The sequence below is a fragment of the Bison bison genome, unplaced genomic scaffold (assembly GCF_000754665.1).
Source record: "Bison bison bison isolate TAMUID 2011002044 unplaced genomic scaffold, Bison_UMD1.0 scf7180017864373, whole genome shotgun sequence".
In the NCBI taxonomy this organism is placed as follows: domain Eukaryota; kingdom Metazoa; phylum Chordata; class Mammalia; order Artiodactyla; family Bovidae; genus Bison; species Bison bison.
This window is the reverse complement of record NW_011494945.1, coordinates 6,061,625-6,082,666: the sequence shown is the minus strand read 5'-3', so window position 1 is coordinate 6,082,666 and position 21,042 is coordinate 6,061,625. Positions and strand designations below refer to the sequence as shown.

Below are 21,042 nucleotides of genomic sequence, written 5' to 3'. Positions count from 1 at the left end.
TTTTTGAGATTGCATCCAAGTACTGCATTTCAGACTCTTTTGTTGACCATGATGGCTACTCTATTTCTTCTGAGGGATTCCTGCCTGCAGTAGTAGATATAATGGTCATCTGAGTTAAATTCACCCATTCCAGTCCATTTCAGTTCGCTGATTCCTAGAATGTTGACATTCACTCTTGCCATCTCTTGTTTAAAGACCACTTCCAATTTGCCTTGATTCATGGACCTGACATTCCAGGTTCCTATGCAATATTGCTCTTTACAGCATTGGACCTTGCTTCTATCACCAGTCACATCCACAACTGGGTATTGTTTTTGCTTTGGCTCCATCTCTTCATTCTTTCTGGAGTTATTTCTCCACTGATCTCTAGTATCATATTGGGCACCTACTGACCTGGGGAGTTCCTCTTTCAGTATCCTATCATTTTGCCTTGGACTTAATGACTTACTTTAAATGAATTATATTATGGTACATTTTTCATTTAAGAAGTGAAAAGGCAAAGCAGAACAGTAGAAAATATTTATAATGTCTATAACAAAAATTTGTAAGTATACAACATAAGGAACTCCTGCCAATAATGATGCAAAAAAGTTGGAATGAGCAAGAAGCTTGAACAAACACTTCTAAAAGAGAACACATGAATAACATATAAAAAATGTTGAACCTCATTAGTCATAAGGGAAATGCAAATTGAATCAGCTAAGTAGTTACCTTTCCTTTGTAATGTTTTGCAAGCAAATTGCTAAGTGTTGTTTTCCCTGAAGACTGAGGTCCAAATATGAATACTTTAAATGGTGGTGCTGGCATAGGTGGAATAAGATAGGGACGTGGGTTCAATAGAAATGTTTTTAATGCCTCTTCTGATGAAAGACAGTACATTTTACCTAGAAAACTAAAAATATGTCATTATCATAAACAACTGAAAAGAAGTATGGGCACATTTTAAAATTAAATTCTGAAAATCTTACCTACCTCACAGAAAAATCTGGCAATCCTTGAAAAATGTTACCTTCTTTTAAAGTCACAGGACATGTACGTCCCCATCGGCTTCTCTGCCATCTATATCTTGGTGCAATAAGTTTATAAGATGCAAGAGTACGGAACAGCTCATCCTGTTAGTAACAAACATTAAACATGTGGGCATAAGTTTTGCTGAAATTCACATTATTATTTCATTTGTTATTTGACCATGCTCTACTATTTAAGAAATAATTAAGACAGGATTTTTTTTTCTTAATTGCAGCCATCTGCACTTGTCCAACATTTACTTAGATAAATAGTTTTCATTTCTGTTTTAAGACCTTGTTTAAATTTTACCAAGTATTTTCTGTTGTAGGTTATAATGAGCATAACGTGGATAAAGGGTTTTCTATAATCTATTTCAGGAAAGTTGGAAAAATTCTTATTGAAAAGGTTTGAAAATAGTTACTTTAGTTAATTTACCTAAGTTTTAAAATAGTAAGATGCCATAGGCACATTTGTATTGACTTAGCTCTTTCATTTTTCTTAAATATAAAGTCTCCCTCAGTAATCTTCCATTTATCACCTCCCAAGAAGTTAAGAACCACTGTTGCAGCATCAGAGAGCAAAGAGGCATGCTGGTTGTGGGGATCCTGCCTGGATGTCCCCAGTTGTAGGCTGCAAGAAGCTAAACTTGAAGGAAACTGTCAATGCTTAGGCGAGCTGTAGGAGACTGAGAACTTTGTCAGTGGGGTACACTGGGCTACACCCTTCTCCATGAATCAACAGTGAGCTAGGGACTGAAAGTGAAAGTCGCTCTGTTGAATCTGACTCTTTGCGACCCCACGGATTATACAGTCCTTGGAATTCTCCAGACCAGAATACTGGAGTGGGTAGCCTTTCCCTTGGTACACAGTTAAGTCAGGAAGCAGCTGCTTTTTCCTCACTATCCCTATTTCCTGTCCAAACTTGGGAAAAGTGTTTGGATAGCCGACCATGCTCCCCTCTCAAGTCTCTGGGCCATGTATCTATTGGGGCAATGAGAAGATAATCTTTCAAATGACTTTGATATCACAGCCTTAAAAAAGATCAGGACTGCCTCTGGTTAAACAAGGCAGACTGAACACACGCATTTGGGTTTGCTGATTTCCTAAAACCTTGCAGAAATCACAGCAGAATTCATTTCATGAGAAATGGACAGAGGAACAGGGGAGAAGAGACCAGAAGAGCTGACAGCTGGGCAGTTGCAGCTACATACTTCCGTAAACTAAAAAGCAGGTGGACTAGTGGTAACTGAGGTCAGAGGAAAGTGAAAGCTCAGTGTCTGTGGTGGCAGGGAGGGTGATGGAGGATGGGCTGAGGACAAGAAGAAGCAAGTCAAGTTCCCGAAAGGCTCAGGACCTGACAGCAGGCACCTCTGAAGGGGAGGAATGGAGAGCAGAAGACAGGATTGGCTGAGAATCTTTAAGAGGAGGTTCTAGTGGCCAGGGCTGCACCCCACTTCACTTAGTCAGCCATTGCCTCTTCAGAAGACCTCAGCCAAAAGACTGGATGCTTCCCTTTGGGAGAGGCTGAACCAAAAGAGGAGAAAGATTAAGCCCATTTGGCTTTTCCTTGTGAAACTACCCTCCACTAGCCCTCTCCCTCTCTAGCGCCCTCCTCTCCTGCGGTTCACTCTCCCAAGGCCTCTCAGGCTCATTCTCATTCTTTTCCTGCGAGAAGTTGAGAACTAGCCACTGTGGCCTGCCGCCCACCATGCTCGGAGCTGCAGCAGTGCCCGGAGCTGCCCTATCCTGGCTTGGATCCTCCTCCACGCCATCGTCCTTTCCCTGACGCCGAGACCCCGGGGTCTGCAGGCTGAAAGAACCTCCAGGTTTTCTGAATACTTTAAAATTTTCCTTCAGTGATGACCTAGAAGAAGAGGCTCAGTACAGAGCCTCTGTGTGCATCAGGCCCACCTTTCCTCCTCTTCAGTATCAATTCGTGTTACCTATTCCCAGCTATGTTCACCCATTAAAATCTAGGGATTACACAGTACAGGAAAACAAAATGATCTCTATCCTTAAAGATCATTTTATTTGAATTATAATACCTACTTATGATTCTGACATTAGTTGTTTAATTCCTATTTTTTTAAAAAGGCGAATCTAAACTTCCCAGAATAGATTAAGTCCTCCAGCTAAAAAGTCCTGGTGGCTCTTTTAGCACTCGGCAATTTATATGTTGAGGACCGTCACATCCACATTACGTCACTTTAGTAGTTATTTTAAAAACTGGTTGAATGATGGAGGGAATGAACGAATATTTAGAGAATTGAGGGCTGTTATGTCTTCGGTGTTGCAATTTTTTAAAACTAAACTTGGGTTTCTTTATTTCTTATTATACTTATGAAATTGTTCTGATTTATTGTCTTTCTTTGTTTCAAAACTTTTGTTTAGTGTTTACAAGGATATTGTGCCAATATTATAGCTTCTGAAAAATCAAATCTATTTTTATAAAAGGTATTCTGAGATCCTTTTAAACCTTGAAAGGATACAAATTAAGGGTGCAACATAGAGGGGAAGGGTAGACTTTCAAACAGTTAAAGGTAACTTACATTTTCCATTGTGTCATTAATATCTTCCTCTGTACTCTGAAGTTTGGTTATAACAGCTGCTCTTTTTAGGTTTAGATATTTAAGTCGATCCATAACCGTCTAAATTTAAAGGAGAAGTCTTTTTAATATATTGGCATTTGAACATTTCAAATATTTTGAAAAAGTCATGTGCTCATGAGCAGAATATTTACTTGTTCTTCCTGGCTTCTGGTGGATTGCTGGCAATTTTTAGTGTTGCTCGGCTTGTAGTTGCATCACTCCAATCTCTGCCTCTATTGTGAGCCATTTTCTCCCTGCATTCATAAATCTCTTAAAAGGATGCCAGCCACATTGGATTAGGGCCCATCCTAATTCACTGTGGCCTCATCTTAACTTAATTACATCTGAAAAGATCCTATTTCCAAATAAGGTCACACTTATAGGTATTGAAGTTTAGCTCCTCAATATTATCTTTTTTGGGGGAAACAATTCAATCCACTAGAGTCTGCCCTTTGGTCCTCAAATAGTCATGCCCTTTGAGGTCTAACACTGTGGGAGGTCTTCAGGCAGAGGGAAGAAGGCAGCCATGTAAAGATGGAAGCAGATGTTAGCATTAGCTACCACAAGCCAAGTGGTGCCTGGTGTTACCAGAAGCTGCAAGAGGCAACGATGGATCCCCACTTAGAGGCTTTGAATGGAGTGAAGCTCTGCCAACACCTCGATATTAGACTTCTAGCCTCTAGAACTGTAATAAATATCTATCATTGTAAAATACCTAGTTTGTGGTACTTTGTTATGGAAGCACTAAGAAACTAATATACTATGTAGAAGACTATGAAACAGAGTCTGAGATGAGAGATGGTAAGATAGACAAGGTCCTGATGGAGTATTGCAATCTATGGTAGACTGTATTATTTGTTCACAATCCATTCTTTCCTCCTTTCCCTTGTTAATGCCCTAGTTTATGTGAGAATACTTAGTTCATTGGTATTGAGCTTCTCCATGTAACTTGTTCTGGCCAATGAACTGTAGGCAGAAGTACCAGGGTGCCAGTGCCAGCTGGGGCCTTAACAATCTTGGTGAATTTCAACCAGGCCTGGTGGAACTTCTGCCCTTTCCCTTGAGGAAAGTATCTCCCAGGTTGTAAAAAGTAGTCAAATTCTGAATGTATTTTGAAGAAGAAAAAGCCTGCTGTGTATGCTGACAGGTTGGTTGTTGGATGTGAGAAAAAGAGCGGCTGGAAGGACGGATGTGGCATTTACTGAGAGGGGAAATCTCTGGGAGGACTGTCTTTGGGGCAAGGTGATGGTGATGGTGGACCAGAATTTTTTGAAAATACTTTATTTATGTATTTGGCTGTGCTGGGTCTTAGTTGTGGCACGTGGGATCTTCAGTCTTCCTTGCAGCATGTGGGATCTTTAGTTCCTGAATTCGAACTCCTAGTTGTGGCATGTAGGATCTAGTTCCCTGGTCAGTTCAGTTCAGTCACTCAGTTGTGTCCGACTCTTTGTGACCCCGTGAACTGCAGCACTCCAGGCCTCCCTGTCCATCACCAACTCCCGGAGATCACCCAAACTCATGTCCATTGAGTTGGTGGTGCCATCCAACCATTTCATCATCTGTCGTTCCCTTCTCCTCCTGCCCTCAATTTTTCCCAGCATCAGGGTCTTTTCCAATGAGTCAGCTCTTCTCATCAGGTGGCCAAAGTATTGGAGTTTCAGCCTCAACATTAGTCCTTCCAATGAACACCCAGGACTGATCTCCTTTAGGATGGACTGGTTGGATCTCCTTGCAGTCCAAGGGACTCTCAAGAGTCTTCTCCAACACCACAGTTCAAAAGCATCAATTCTTCAGCACTCAGCTTTCTTTATAGTCCAACTGTCACATCCATACATGACTACTGGAAAAACCATAGCCTTGACTAGACGGACCTTTGTTGACAAAATAATGTTTCTGCTTTTTAATATGCTGTCTAGGTTGGTCATAACTTTCCTTCCAAGGAGTAAGCATCTTTTAATTTCATGGCTGTAATCACCATCTGCAGTGATTTTGGAGCCCCCAAAAATAAAGTCAGCTACTGTTCCACTGTTTCCCCATCTATTTGCCATGAAGTGATGGGACCAGATGCCATGACCTTAGTTTTCTGAATGCTGAGCTTTAAGCCAATTTTTTCACTCTCCTCTTTCACTTTCATCAAGAGGCTCTTTAGTTCTTCTTCATTTTCTGCCATAAGGGTGGTGTCCTCTGCATATCTGAGGTTATTGATATTTCTCCCAGCAATCTTGATTCCAGCTTGTGCTTCTTCCAGCCCAGCGTTTCTCATGATGTACTCTGCATATAAGTTAAATGAGCAGGGTGACAATATACAGCCTTGACATACACTTTCCCCAATTTGGAACCAGTCTGTAATTTCACGTCTGGTTCTAACTGTTGCTTCTTGACTTGCATACAGATTTCTCAGGAGGCAGGTAAAGTGGTCTGGTATTCCCATCTTTCAGAATTTTCCACAGTTTGTTGTGATCTACACAGTCAAAGGCTTTAGTGTAGTCAATGAACCAGAATTACATGTTCTTCTGGAATTCTCTTGGTTTTTTCTATGATCCCATGGATGGTTGCAATTTGATCTCTGGTTCCTCTGCCTTTTCTAAATCTAGCTTGTACAAATGGAAGTTCTCAGTTCACATACTGTTGAAGTCTAGCCTGAAGGATTTTGAGCATGACATTGTTAGCATGTGAAATGAGTGCAACTATGTGGTAGTTTGAACATTCTTTGGCATTGCCCTTCTTTGGGATTGGAATGAAAACTGACTTTTTCCAGTCCTTTGGCCACTGCTGAGTTTTCCAAATTTGCTGGCATATTGAATGTGGCACTTTAACAGCATTATCTTTTGGGATTTGAAATAGTTCAACTGGAATTCCATCACCTCTACTAGCTTTGTTTGTAGTGATGCTTCCTAAGGTCCACTTGACTTTGCACTCCAGGATGTCTGGCTCTAAGTAAGTGATCACACCATTGTGGTTATCCAGGTGACCAAGATCTTTTTTTGTACAGTTCTTCTGTGTATTCTTGCCACCTCTTCTTAATATCTTCTGCTTCTGTTAAGTCCATACCTTTTCTGTCCTTTATTGTACACATCTTTGCATAAAATATTCCCTTGGTATCTTCAATTTTCTTGAAGGTATATCTAGTCTTTCACATCCTATTGTTTTCCTCTCTCTCTTTGCATTGTTCAGTTAGGAAGGCTTTATCTCTTTGCTATTCTTTGGAACTCTGCATTCAGATGGGTATCTCTCTCCTTTTCTTCTTTGCCTTTCGCTTCTCTTCTTAGATATTTGTAAGGCCTCCTCAGACAACCATTTTGTCTTTTTGCATTTCTTTTTCTTGGGGAGTTTTGGATCACTGCCTCCTGTACAATGTTATGAACCTCCATCCATAGTTCTTCAGGCACTCTATCAGATCTAATCCCTTGAATCTATTTGCCACTTCCACTATATAATCATAAGGGATTTGATTTAAATCATACCTGAATGGCCTAGTGTTTTTCCCTACCGTCTTCAATATAAGTCTGACTTTTGCAATAAGGAGTTCATGATCTGAGCCACAGTCAGCTCCTGGTCTTATTTTTGCTGACTGTATAGAGCTTCTCCATTTTCAGCTGCAAAGAGTATAGTCAACCTGATTTTGGTATTGACCATCTGTTGATGTCCATGTGTAGAGTCATCTCTTGTGTTGTTGGGAGAAGATGTTTGCTATGACCAGTGAGTTCTCTTGGCAAAACTCTGTTAGCTTTTGTCCTGCTTCATTTTGTATTCCAAAGCCAAACTTAGCTGCTACTCCAGGTATCTCTTGACTTCCTACTTTTGCATTCCAGTCCCCAGTGATGAAAAGGATATCTTTTTTGGTATTAGTCCTGCTGCTGCTGCTAAGTCACTTCAGTGGTGTCCAACTCTGTGCGACCCCAGAGACAGCAGCCCACCAGATTCCCCCATCCCTGGATTCTCCAGGCAAGAACACTGGAGTGGGTTGCCATTTCCTTCTCCAATGCATGAAAGTGAAAAGTGAAAGTGAAGTCACTCAGTCGTGTCCGACTCTGTGCGACCCCATGGACTATAGCCCACCAGGCTCCTCCACCCATGGTATTTTCCAGGCAAGAGTACTGGAGTGGGGTGCCGTTGCCTTCTCTGGTGTTAGTCCTAGAAGATCTTAAATGTCTTCATAGAACTGTTCAACTTCAGCTTCTTCAGCATTAGTGGTTGGAGCATAGATTTGGATTACTGTGATACTGAATGGTTTGCCTTGGAAACAAACTGAGATCATTCTGCCATTTTTGAGATTGCGTCCAAGTACTGCATTTCAGACTCTTTTGTTGACTGTGAGGGCTATTCCATTTCTTCTAAGGGATTCTTGCCCACATCAGTAGATTTAATGGTCATCTGAATTAAATTCGCCCATTCCCATCCATTCCCATCCCGACACAACTGAGCGACCAACACATCCATTGTATGAATATACATTTTATTTATCCATTCATCAGTTGTTAGACATTGGGGTTGTTTCTACCTTCTGGCTATTGTGAATAGTGCTGCTATGAATATTCACATACAGATTTTCATTTAAACACCTGTATTCAGTTATTTTGGGCATATACCTAGGAGTTAAATTGCTGATTCATATGGTAACTCCATATTTAACCTTTTGAGGAACTGCCAAACTTTTTTCCAAAGTGGCCACACCATTTGCAGTCCTACCAACAATGTATGTTGGCCTTTGCTCGTGGCTCAGCAGTGCAGGAGATTGTAATGCAAGAGACTCCAGTTTGATCCCAAGGTTAGAAAGATCCCCTGGAGAAGGAAATGGCAACCCACTCCAGTATTCTTGTCCAGGAAATCCCATGGACAGAGGAGCCTGGCAGGCTACAGTCCATGGAGTTGTAAGAGTTGGACATGATTTAATGGCACTACCACAACAGTGTATGAATGTTCTGATTTTTCTACATCCTCACCAACATTTGTTATTCATTATCTGTTTTTTTGTTTTTCTTTTTAATTTTAGCCATCTTAATGGATTTGAAGTGATATCTCCTTATAGCTTTGGTTTGCATTTCCCTATTACTCATGTTAAGCATTGTATCATGTGTTTATGGCTCTTATCTGCTTTTACTCTTTTTCAAGATACTTTTTGTCACACAGAGGTTTTAAATTCAAATGTAGTTTTGATTTAAATATGGACAGATGAATAAATATCATATCAAATTTTAAGTGTCAAAATGAATTTTTCAAAAATAAATGGTATTCAAAATGTAAATCTATTTCTGATACGAAAATAAGTATCATTCAGTCAATACTTTTTTGATTTTCCAAACTGTGACATATTCTTACTGAGCATTGCACTTACCATGAACAGCTCCTCTGGGGGCTTATTTCCATCTAGCTCAATGAGATACTGGGAATCATGTTCAGCCATTACTTCCTGCAGATAATCAAAAAGAAGCCTTATCATTCAGGATCATTGGCAAAAGTTCAGTCTTCATATACCATGAAGAAATCTTTAATGCTAAATTATTTGCTATATACATGACATACTGGGTGTTATTTTCAGTGCTCAGGAGAACTTTTACAAAAGCCTAAACTAGTCATACCATGAATTCTGCTCTTTCTGTTTCTTCTGTTTTTCTCTACAGTGAAGCCAGGCTTTCCCAACAGAGATGTTTGGGGGCATCCATCTCTCTGCATATATTCATAGAATAATTTCTGCCAAACTGCTAGATGAAGAATGGCCTTGGTTTGTTTCACTTTTTATTCCCCTGGCTGTGGGTGATGTTCAGTATCTAGAAATCCATCTCTGTAAACTACTGAACCATAACCTCTGTGCATTTTGTTAGACCTTTCTTTTCCTTAACATTCATGAAAAGTCTTTAACCTTTATCTGCCATATGGTTTGCAAATGTTTTACCTGACTATGATTTATCATTTGACTTTGTTTATGGTATCTTTTGTATTATAAAATATATTTATGATTAAATCTGTTATCATTGTTTCTGGATTTCCTTTCTTCTTTAAATTAGATTTTTCTGTAACTCAAGATTATATTAATATTCTTGTAAATTTTCTTCCATTCGCAGAAAGTAGGGATGGTGGAGAGTTAAGATCCACCTCTACCCTTCCTCAAAGACTCAGATAAGATCCATCTCCATCTTTTTTCATGGTTTCCATAAGACCCTTATTTACCTGCCTCCATAAAACCCTAGCCCCTCTCTTTGATAAAGTCTTCATTAGTGAATATTTTCCCTGTTGCCACAGTCTGAACAAAATCACCTACTTAAATGTCCAGTACATTTTGTCTTCCATAATACTGTGCAAGGTTAGGTTCTAAGTGTTTCTCTACTTCTAGACAGAAGAACCATTATGCCTGCATTGTTTAACCATAAATTTAGTTCAGTCACTCAGTCTTGTCCGACTCTTTGCAACCCCACGGACTGCAATACATCAGGCCTCCCTGTCCATCACCAACTCCCGGAGTTTCCTCAAACTCATTTCCACTGAGTTGGTGATGCCATCCAAACATCTCATCTTCTGTTGTCCCCTTCTCCTCCTGCCTTCAATCCTTCCCACCATCAGGGTCTTTTCAAATGAGTCAGTTCTTTGCATCAGGTGGCCAAAGTACTGGAGTTTCAACTTTAGCGTCCGTCCTTCCAATGCATATTCAGGACTGATTTCCTTTAGAATGGACTGGTTTGATCTCCTTGCTGTCCAAGGGATTCTCAAGAGCCTTCTCCAACACCACAGTTCAAAAGCATCAATTCTTCGAGTAGAATCCAAGAATCCAACCATAAATTACGATGTTCTAAACAAGGATGTACATCATGCTTTTCTGCATTTCAGATACTTTTCTTAAACTAGATTCTTTTTATCTAATAGTCTTTTTACCTTAAATTAAAAATTTTTTTTTTTTTTTGCTTTACCACATAGCATGTGGTGTCTTAGTACCCTGACCAGGGATCAAACCCACAACCTCTGCAGTGGAATCTCAAAGTCTTAACCACTAGACCACCAGGGAAGTCCTAAGCTAGGTTCTTCAGAATGAAGTTAGTATACTAAGTCTAAAGGTATGAAGACTCTTAAGGATAAAGACACAAACACCGGGTCAGACCAGTAGTCAAGCTGGGATTTGAAGACAGGCAAGAATGAAGACGTGGCCTTGGATTACTCCTGAAGCAGGATAGAAACCAGACACTGATGCAGTTACTTTGCTCCTGCTTGCTTTCCTCATGTCTTTTAGAGGAACACTGAATTTTGGTGGTCTTGGCCTTCCAAGTGAATCCACATCTCAGCCAGATCAGAGGAGACTAGAATTGTAGGCTCCTGCCTTTCAAGGCTCTTCCCGACCTCCCTCCACATATATCAGCACTCTGAAATTACCATACAAGGCAAGCTATACACTAGACTTGAAGTCTAGGTTCTTGGCCTAGAAATTTTTGTCTGAGCAGTCAGTTCTTATCTATGCTTTGCTGCAGGGCCTAGTAATTTTCCACTTCTGTGCTTTTCTCAGGCAAGCTATCTAAAAACCACCATACTAATTTATATTCCTTTCAGCAGGGTATGGAAGTGTTTGCTTTACCATATGTAGTTGCTAGAATTAGGAATTCTTATTCCTTGTCCATCTTTTAAAATTTAATTGGGGAAATATTTCTTTAGCATTTAATTATTATCAGTAAAACTGAATATTTTTCTATAGACTTGTTACTCTTTTGTCATTAATTTTTGTGAATTGTCTGCTCATATTTGTTACCCATTTATTATATGGAGGGTAAGACCTTACAGGTTTTAGAAAAATCATATATATGATCTTTTTTTCCTACGTTTTAAAAAATTGAAGGATAGTTGATTTACAATGTTGTATTAATTTCTGCTGTATAGCAAAGTGATTGTTATATATGTATACGTATATTATTGATGCTTTTGAACTGTGCATCAGACCCTGATGCTGGGAAAGATTGAGGGCAGGAGGAGAAGGGGACAACAGAGGATGAGATGGCTGGATGGTGTCATCGACTCGATGGCCATGGGTTTGGGTGGACTCCAGGAGTTAGGGGTGGACTCCGGGAGTTAGTGATGGACAGGGAGGCCTGGTGTGCTGCGGTTCATGGGGTCGCAAAGAGTCGGAGACGACTGAGCGACGGAACTGAACTGAACTGATTATGTATATATAGACATACACATTCTTTTTTTTAAATTCTTTTCCATTGTGGTTTATCATAGGATATTGAATATAGTTCCCTGTGCTATATATTAGGACCTTGTTATTTATCCATTCTCTATATATTAATACTAATTTGCATCTGCTAACCCCAAACTTCCAATCCATCCCTCCTCTACCCACTGTCCCCTTGTCAACCATGTCTGTTCTTTATGTCTGTGAGTCTATGACCTTTCAATATATTAAAGCTTTAAATATTTTATCATAGTCGATGTGGATATTTTTCTTTTAAGTAAAGATTTTTAAAATTATGTCCAGAAATTTACATGTAATGAAATGGAAGCTGTTATTTTTCCTTTGTGACATCATCATTTGTTCAACTGAACATCTGTCAAGCATTTACCATTTGCCAGACTTTGGGCACTGCACTGAACATCGATGATGCTGGGAGTCCCTATCCTTGAAGAGACTACCTCTGCTTCCCACTCCCAACTCCCTACCCATGAATATAATTTTATAATCTTCTGAATCTGATTTTAATTATGCTGTATTCATACCCAATGCAGCAGCTCAAGGAATATGTAGAATATTTTTGTTGAAGGAGAAAGAATGTTATAGATAGACATGTAAATTACTGTTAAGAAGCTATGTTTAGAGGCCAGGGATAGAAGAGGAAGAAGGGAGGAATCAAAGTCATACATAAGGAAACAAAAATATTGAATCACTGTGCTGCATATCTGAAACTAACACAATACTGTAAATAAATTAAAAAAATAAAACAATTTGGATCTCACTGAGGGGGTGGACAATGGGAATGAAAATGATCCACTTGTCTCTAAAAATATATAAACATTATAAAACACCATGAAACAAATTATTTTAATTTCTCCATCAGATGGGAAGAGGCAGTTTGAGGACTGTTTTTCATTTGTCTTTGTAGTTCTATTGCTTAGCATGGAATCTGGGCAAATACCATATAATAAATGTTTGTTGAATAAATCTCCAACATAAATTGGGCAGAGTCTGCCCTGGATTTTTAACCATAAAAATATGCTTTTCAATAATCATAATTTCAGTAATCATCCTTTTAAAAGGCTAATTCTTTTAATTATAACTTTTCTATTATAATATATAATAGCCTTATCATATTTACAAATAACCAACTTTGAATAGGATACACAGAGAAACCAGTGTTGGATGGCTTTCTTTAGATTGTAATTTAACTAAGTTAACAGTTCCTTTCAGAATAAAAGATGCACCTTAAGTGTACATTTATTTTTATAAACCCATACATTTTGGATTCAAAATGCTTTCACAAAACAATGCCTTAATATGGACTTTCTAATCCCCAACCATACATAAATTTCCCTAATGACTTTGAAAAAGGCAATTCATTTATCACTTTTCAGCAGCACCGTTGCTTTGTAAGAGTAAAATAATGTTGCTCTGTGAAACAGCCTTTGGAATGCAATCTTATTCTGAAAGCATTTTACCAAGCTCAAGAGGAGGAGAATGAAGCAGATAATACACACGGTGAAGAAATATGAAAGCTATTTAACTGGGGATAAAACACAAATAGGGCTTCCCTGGCAGCTGAGCAGTAAAGAATCTGCCTGCAATGCAGGAGATGCAGGTTTGATCCTTGGGTTGGGAAGATCCCCTGGAGGAGGGCATGACAACCCACTCCACTATTGTTGCCTGGAGAATCCGATGGACAGAGGAGCCTGGTGGGCTACAGTCCATAGGGTCACAAAGAGTTGGATGTAAACCAAAGCAACTTGGCACACGTACACGCAAAACACAAGTATCAACGTTCTTTTTTCAGCAATGTAGCTTTTTCTTACTTCTAAAGGATGAAGAATTATTTCCTTATAAAGGTTAACGATGTGTTCGATATTTTCCAAATAATCCTCAGGTCTCTGAACGAGGTGTTGAAGAACTTCAGCCACTATCTGCATTTCAGCAATAAATGCCTAAATGGAAAAGAAGTTGTGTTGAATATCTTTATGTTAATGATTACTTCATTTGCAAGTCATATCCCTCTCTCCCTATACCTGCATGCCATTTTGGGGTAAGAAGCAGGGAAAAGGAGAGATTGGAAATAGGATTTTTATTTTAGAGAGACTGAACACCCTGAAGGTCTTTTATCAGATGGAATAAAGTTTTAAATTGACTTGGATACTTACTCATTTCTTTTGCCCCCCAATGAATAGGGAAGAGTATGGGAATAACATCAGATTTTTAGAGACAAAATAAAGAAGTTGGATTTTCTCTAAGTACCTGAGCTTGTAGCTCATTCACTCATTGATTCATTCATTTATTAATAGTAAAGCTTAAGTGCCTACCCCATGCCAGACACTGTTCTAGGAGCTTGAAATATGACAGAGAACAAAACTAAGGGCTTAGGGCTTAGACAGCACACATCCTAATTGAGGAAGACAGAGCATAAACAAGTAGACAAATAGATACATCACAGGTTAGGCTGTGGTGATAAGAGCTAAGAAGAAAGATGATGGCAGGGGAGAAGGGATGGAGAGTGATGGGGGAAGGTGGTTATGAAAGGGTTCACAGAAAAAAATGACATTTATATCATATTTATTTCCCCGTTATTATCATCATATTTGGGCTTCCCAGGTGGTGCTAGTGGTACAGAACCCACTTGCCAATGCAGGAGACTGAGATGCAGGTTCAATCCCTGGGTTAGGAAGATCCCCAGGAGGAGGAAATGGCAATTCACTCTAGTATTCTTTACTGGAGAATCCCATGGACAGAGGAGCCTGGTGGGCTACAGTCCATAAGGTTGCAAAGGGTCAGACATGACTGAAGCCACTTGGCACGCATGCATATATTTATTATACTAATTATGATGGTATGCTTTATTCATGTTAAAATGACACATTTTTATTCATATTTACTATGAGTTTACTTGAAATATTTACCTAGAATAGTTGCTGGTTATTTATCTAATGCCTTATTTGCACAGGGAAGATTATTTTATATTTTTAAATGGGCATTCTTACATTAATAGGTTTTTAAAATTGAGCTATAATTGACATGTAACATTACATTAGTTTCAGGTGTACAATAGAATGATTCAATACAGTTGCTCTTTGGGCAATGTGAGTCTGAACTGTGTGGATCCACTGATTGGATATTTTTCAATAGTAAATACATAATGTTACATGATCTGTGGTTGGTAGGATGCAGAACCGTGGATATACAAGGCTGACTGTAAAGTTAACTTGGATTTTCAACTGCACAAAGGGTCAGTGCCCCAACTCTGGAGATATTTAAGGATCAACTGGATTTGTACTTATTGTGAAATGATCATAATAAATCTAATTAACATCCATCATCATACATGCATGCGTGCATGCTAAGTCACTTCAGTTGTGTCTGACTCTTTGCAACCCTAGGACTGTAGCCTCCCAGGGTCCTCTGTCCATGGGATTCCAGGCAAGAATCCTGGAGTGGGTTGCCATTGCCTTCTCCAGGGGATCTTCCTGACCCAGGGATTCAACCCAGGTCTTCCACATTACAGGCAGATTCTTCATTGTCTGAGCCACCAGGGAAGCCCTTCATCATACATAGTTATAGTGTTTAACTATGAAGTTAACATAACCCCTTAAAAGTTCTGCTCCTAAATGAAAGATCTTTTCATTTAAGATCTGCTCTTAAATGAAAGAACAAATGTCAAAAATTCATTTAACCCATTAGTGAGGAAATCAGCAGGATGACAGAACTGAAGTGTATATAATCACTGAAATCAGAGTGCAAAGTTTGATGTCCTGCTTGACATCCTTCAGGGAAATAAAACTGTTGCCTTTGGGGTTTATCTTTTCTACCAGAGAAATGATTTGCAATGTATCCTTTTCTACATTAATGTCAGATTTAACTGAGTCTAGGCCCTAATAGAAATAGTATTTATTCATGATAATTTATAAGTTATAGAAACTATTTAAAATTATTAAACATTATAAATAAGTAAATCTATAATAGAAATCACAGATATATTTCAATAGAGCAAGGACTGGCAAGTTATGACCTGTCTCACTCACCCCAGTGGGCTAAATCCAGCCCATTAGCTATTAACAAACTTCCTGAGTGAGTGAAAGTCACTCAGTCATGTCAGATTCTTTGCGACCCCATGACTATACAGTCCATGAAATTCTCTAGGCCAGAATACTGGAGTGGGTAGCCTTTCCCTTCTCCAGGGGAATCTTCTCAATCCAGGTCTCCTGCATTGCAGGTGGATTCTTTACCAGCTAAACAGAAGGGATGCCCAAGAATACTGGAATGGGTAACCTATCCCTTCTCCAGTGGATCTTCCTAACTCTTAGTATCAAATTTTCCTCATTAAGTCTGGTACAAGATTCTTTTGAGGTCCTGTTGCAGTATGCTTACTAGTATTGACTTTAGGATTGTTATTATACGTGAAATTGGGATATAGATTTCTTTTCATGTGCTCTCTTTGTCAGAGTTTGGAATCGAGATTATGTTAACTTCATAAATTGGATTCTACCTGGGCTACCTTCTTCCTCAAATTACATATGTTTTCTGTTGCTCTGACTCTTCACACTAGCTTGCATAGTGCTTGACACATGGCAGGTGACCAGTAACTCTCTGTTGCTATGGAATGAAGCAGATTAGCTGTCAGGATATGGAGGGACTTCCATCCTGACAAGAAGGATGACCTTAAACTTGATGACCTTTACATTCTGATCTAAAGTTCTTGAAAACATGAAATATTTTTTCTGTTTCCTCTAACTAAATCAAACCTTAAGGAAAATATAATTTTCTGTATAGAATATTCATTTTCTGTCATTTAATTATAGCAATTTTAAAAAATGAAACCGATATAGCAAGCAAGGTGTTTTTTATTTCTCTTTTTAAAAATTTTAATTTATTTGGCTGCACCAGGTCTTAACTGTGGCATGTGGGATCTAGTTCCCTGATCAGGGATTGAACCCGGCCCCCTCTGCATTGGGAGTGTGGAGTTTTAACCACTGGACCATCAGGGATAGTCCCTATAGCAAATTTTAGAAGTATAGCATCTTGTGTACAGATATTACCTCTTCTTCTTCTTGTTCTTCTTCCTCTTCCCCCTCCTCTTCTCCTTTTCCTTCCTTTTGGGCTTCTTTCTTCTTTTTCCTACGATTCTCAATGACTTCAGGATCCCACTGATCTCTTGTGTATATGTATCCTGTGGTACTGTGCTGCCTTTGCCCCGAAATTCTTTGGCATAAATCATAGTCAGGGCACTAAGGAACAACATTAATCATTACTCAAAACATTTTGAGTATGCCTTTGCTTCCTGTTCATATATTATATAATACACAAACCCCCAAATTCCTCAAAACCCTGAGCAAATGCAGTACTATAAATGGTATTTTGAATCAGATTTCATCACATGCCAAGAAAGGTACAAGATACAACTTTTATGTTATGGCAACACTTTTCTTTACCCAAAAGTAATATATGAGAAAGTTTCAGAAGCTGTAGAATAAAAGAAAGAGAGAATAACAGTAGAAAGAGCTAGAGAAGTAGAATAGAAAATCTGTTTAGTTAGCAGAGGTATACAGGAGGATTTTGTCAGATTAGTTTGCAAAGGCTGAGAATGGATGAAAATGGTGGGATAGCCACATTATTCCAACAAAAAAATATATCACATATTTATAGTATTTACTATGATATCCAGCTCTATGGATGAAGTATTTCATAAAATAGCATCAATGAATGGGATCTGAAAGGTCATCTTGTTTAGTCTAACCTTATCATTTGCAAATGAGAAAACTGAATCTGGATAGTAAAAAAGGCCAAAACCAAAGTCTATGAGTGATTTTCTCATTTCAAGTGCTTCCATGTGTATAATATTTTACTCAGTTCTTAAACTAACGCTGTCAGGGAAGTAATACAATGTTAGGATTCAAACCATTTTCAGATCGGAGAGGGACTGCTCTGGGCAGCATCAGGTCACAGTGTCTTGAGGGGAAACTACAACCCGAGCCCAGGCCTTCTGCTCCACAGCCCACTCTCTGTAACTCATTATTAATGATAAACTAAGGTTTGGGGCTGTAAAGCCCGCTCTGAGTATTTTTCAGGATAAAAACCTCTGGATGACATTCTCTAGTAGCGGTTTTAAAACATTAGAGTGTAACTCTATACAGAGGATTATAAATAAAAGTTTCTGCTTCCCTTGTGATTTATTAAGTTTGGAGTAAGGCTCAGGCATTTTAATGAACATCCTCAGTGATTCTGATGCCAACAGTTTATGCACCACACATTTGAGAAAGGGAGCAAGAAACTTTAGAACTTTTCATGCTAATATTCTGATTGCCTCAGACTACTTCTATATGGAAATGGGATGGGAATTTATTGAGGCAAGACTTTTATTTAGGCTAATTTTTCACACACAAAAGATTTCAACCCATACTGATAATTAAAAAAAATATGCATATTTGCCCTTATTCAGCAACCTAGAATACCCACATTGTGGGTCCTTGGCAAAGACTATTGCCTCTAGCTGTCTCCTCTTTTCGCGTATCAGTTCAGTTCAGTTCAGTCACTCAGTCGTGTCTGACTCTGCGACCCCATGGACTGCAGCACGCCAGGCTTCCCTGTCCATCACCAACTCTTGGAGCTAGCTCAAACTCATGTCCATCGAGTCGGTGATGCCATCCAACCAACTCATCCTCTGTCGTCCCCTTCTTCTCCTGCCTTCAATCTTTCCCAGCATCAGTGTATTTTCCAATGAGTCAGTTCTTCACGTCAGGTGGCCAAAGTATTGGGGTTTCAGCTTCAGCATCAGTTCGTCCAGTGAATATTCAGGACTGATTTCCTTTAGGATTTGATCTGCTTTCAGTCCAAGAGGTTCTCAAGAGTCTTCTCCAACACCAAAGTTCAAAAGCATCAATTTTTTGATGCTCAGCTTTCTTTATAGGCCAATTCTCACATCCATACATGACGACTGGAAAAACCATAGCTTTGACTAGATGGACCTTCTCACATATAGGAAGTGATTTAGCAGTCTTAGGGTGAGGCTGTGCCTCAGAGCAGTCCTCAAACTTCAGCAGCATCAGTGTCAGCTGGAGAACTTTTTCAACACAGACAGCTGGACGCCACCGCCCACAGTGTTTGTAGCTCTGGGTTGCTCCCTGAGAATCTGCATTTCTGACGAGCTTCTTGAGTGCTGCTAATGCAGTTGGCTCTAGGAATAAACTCCGAGGACCATTACTGTAGTAGATCACTGGCCTTTAATGCTTTTTTTTTTTTAAAGTACAGACTGCTTTAGAATATGGTGATGCCATTAGATTTTGCACGAGGAAAATGCCCATACGCATAAAATTTGCATATAATTTCAGATGGTTCATGGGTGCTTAAGTGTTCTTGGACCCCAAGCTTAGAACTTCTGGTCTAGAAATCCCAGGCTCCATTCCCAAATAAGGTCAGACCATCAGAGAAGTGTGTGCTGTACTGAAGTTCTGTTTCACACGAGGTCCTCTGATTACACTCCAGCTACCTATAGGAACTGCCATGGACACCTACCATCACACTTATATCAGTGGGGTTAACGACTTCATTTTCTACACACAGTACAATCCTTATATTAAACCCCTGTTAAGATATATCTCTCATATAGTTTTTCCTGAGGAATTCCTCATCTTTTCAAGGACAATGTGAATTTTATATAACTGGTCACACGTCCCCTTCTACTTTGGCTCGTCAAACTTAGAACCAAATTCACGACCCAAATTTAGTTAGCATTTGGGGCCTTACTGCCTGTATATCTGTGTGTTCTTATTCCATTAAGTCTTAATTTCCTATACACTGTCTATTTTCCATGGCCTAGACTTTATATTTGGTTTCAGTTAAATCTTTGAGATTTTTTTCTTTTCTCCATTATACACATGTTCACACAGGTAACATTCTGAAAGTCACAAAGGGATGTTGATTGGCCCCTGACCGTGATCTGTGGCTGGGGCTGCAGATGACACCACCCCAGCACTGTATGCCACCTGTCTCTCACAGCTGGCCCAAACACACCACTGAGTCCCTGCACCTGAGCTGAGAACCATCTCATTTATATATTTTGAGTTGTCAAACCCTTTGGGGAACCAGGCAGGGTATTATGAATAGCTATCATTCATTTTATAAACGAGGGATCCTCACCTCACTGCATTCTTACCATAACCCTATGGGCTATCTTTGAATCATCTTTGTGAAGAGGAAATTGAGGCTCCTAAATGTGATTTACCAAGTTCTACAGTTGGTAAAGGAAAGAACTGGGACCAACCTAGAAATGTTATTAACATTCATACATCTGAATCATTTGTTCAGCCTTTCATTTTGTTTAACTGGTAGACTTATTAGGTACCCTTTATTGTGCTAGTTGATGTTTACAGGAGTAAGACATGGTTCCCGCCTCCAAGCAAGGCATGAGTCTAGAAGAAAATGGATGATTATAATATAATGCAGTATTAATAATATGATAGAAAAGAGCAACATGAATGGTTGTCAGACAATATTTAACTTTTCTGTGGTGAGTAAAGGGTGGGGTATAAAGAGAGAGAGAAAGAGCATAGGAATGAGAGTCAGTTAATGTTTGTGTTAATGTGGAGGGGGTGGTCATCAGGGAATATTCTGTAGAGATGATGCCTGAACTGACTTTCAAAGAATGACTATGATTAAGCCTGGTGAAGGGACAAGAAGGTATTTCTTGTGGACAGAGCTACAGAAGCAAAAGAACGGAGATATGAGAAAATACAAGTCAGTCCCTAAAATTGATTCATAGGTTATTTTTCCTTGACTCCTTAAAAAATTAATAACATTCCTTGAATTTAACTACTATCAAAAAGAATGTTTATATACTCTATACTAGAAAAACATATTCTTACCTTAATATTGATTATAATATCAGGTTTCAATTTTAAATTTCTAATTAATTCTATTTGCTGCAGAGTAGTCATGGCATCCTGTGAAAGTGATGGTATTTCAGTGATAATATAGCCTGTAGAGTGAAATATAATTTTAAAAGTTTTATAATATTATCAATATCTGAGAGAGTGGATTTATTATTATTTATAAAAACATCATTTCTTTATTGATGAATACTAATGCTGATCTTAAAATATCTGTTGACACTTAATAGTTAAGGTTATTGCCACATGACATATAACTATGAATAATGTTTTTCTGGCAATAAAACTATTGGGCTAGAGGAGACATCTTTAAAAATTCCAAATCAGTTTATTTTAGGCACATGAGGTGCCTAGAGAAGGAAATTCCATGCCAGTGATTCTTTAACTCATCT

The 21,042-nt window shown here is 38.9% G+C and overlaps 1 protein-coding gene across 1 annotated transcript in view; it reads right to left on the bottom strand.

Annotated features, from left to right (window-relative positions):
* Positions 1-21,042, bottom strand: part of AK9 (adenylate kinase 9) — a 123,059-nt gene that overhangs the window by 86,850 nt on the left and 15,167 nt on the right. Inside the window, exons 6-12 of the mRNA XM_010856690.1 lie at positions 20,627-20,739; positions 16,805-16,993; positions 13,577-13,705; positions 8,931-9,005; positions 3,557-3,655; positions 973-1,112; positions 712-892 (exon numbers count right to left, since the gene is read on the bottom strand). Of these exons, the coding sequence (XP_010854992.1) occupies positions 712-892; positions 973-1,112; positions 3,557-3,655; positions 8,931-9,005; positions 13,577-13,705; positions 16,805-16,993; positions 20,627-20,739 (926 nt within the window). The remainder of the gene's footprint in view (positions 1-711; positions 893-972; positions 1,113-3,556; positions 3,656-8,930; positions 9,006-13,576; positions 13,706-16,804; positions 16,994-20,626; positions 20,740-21,042) is intronic.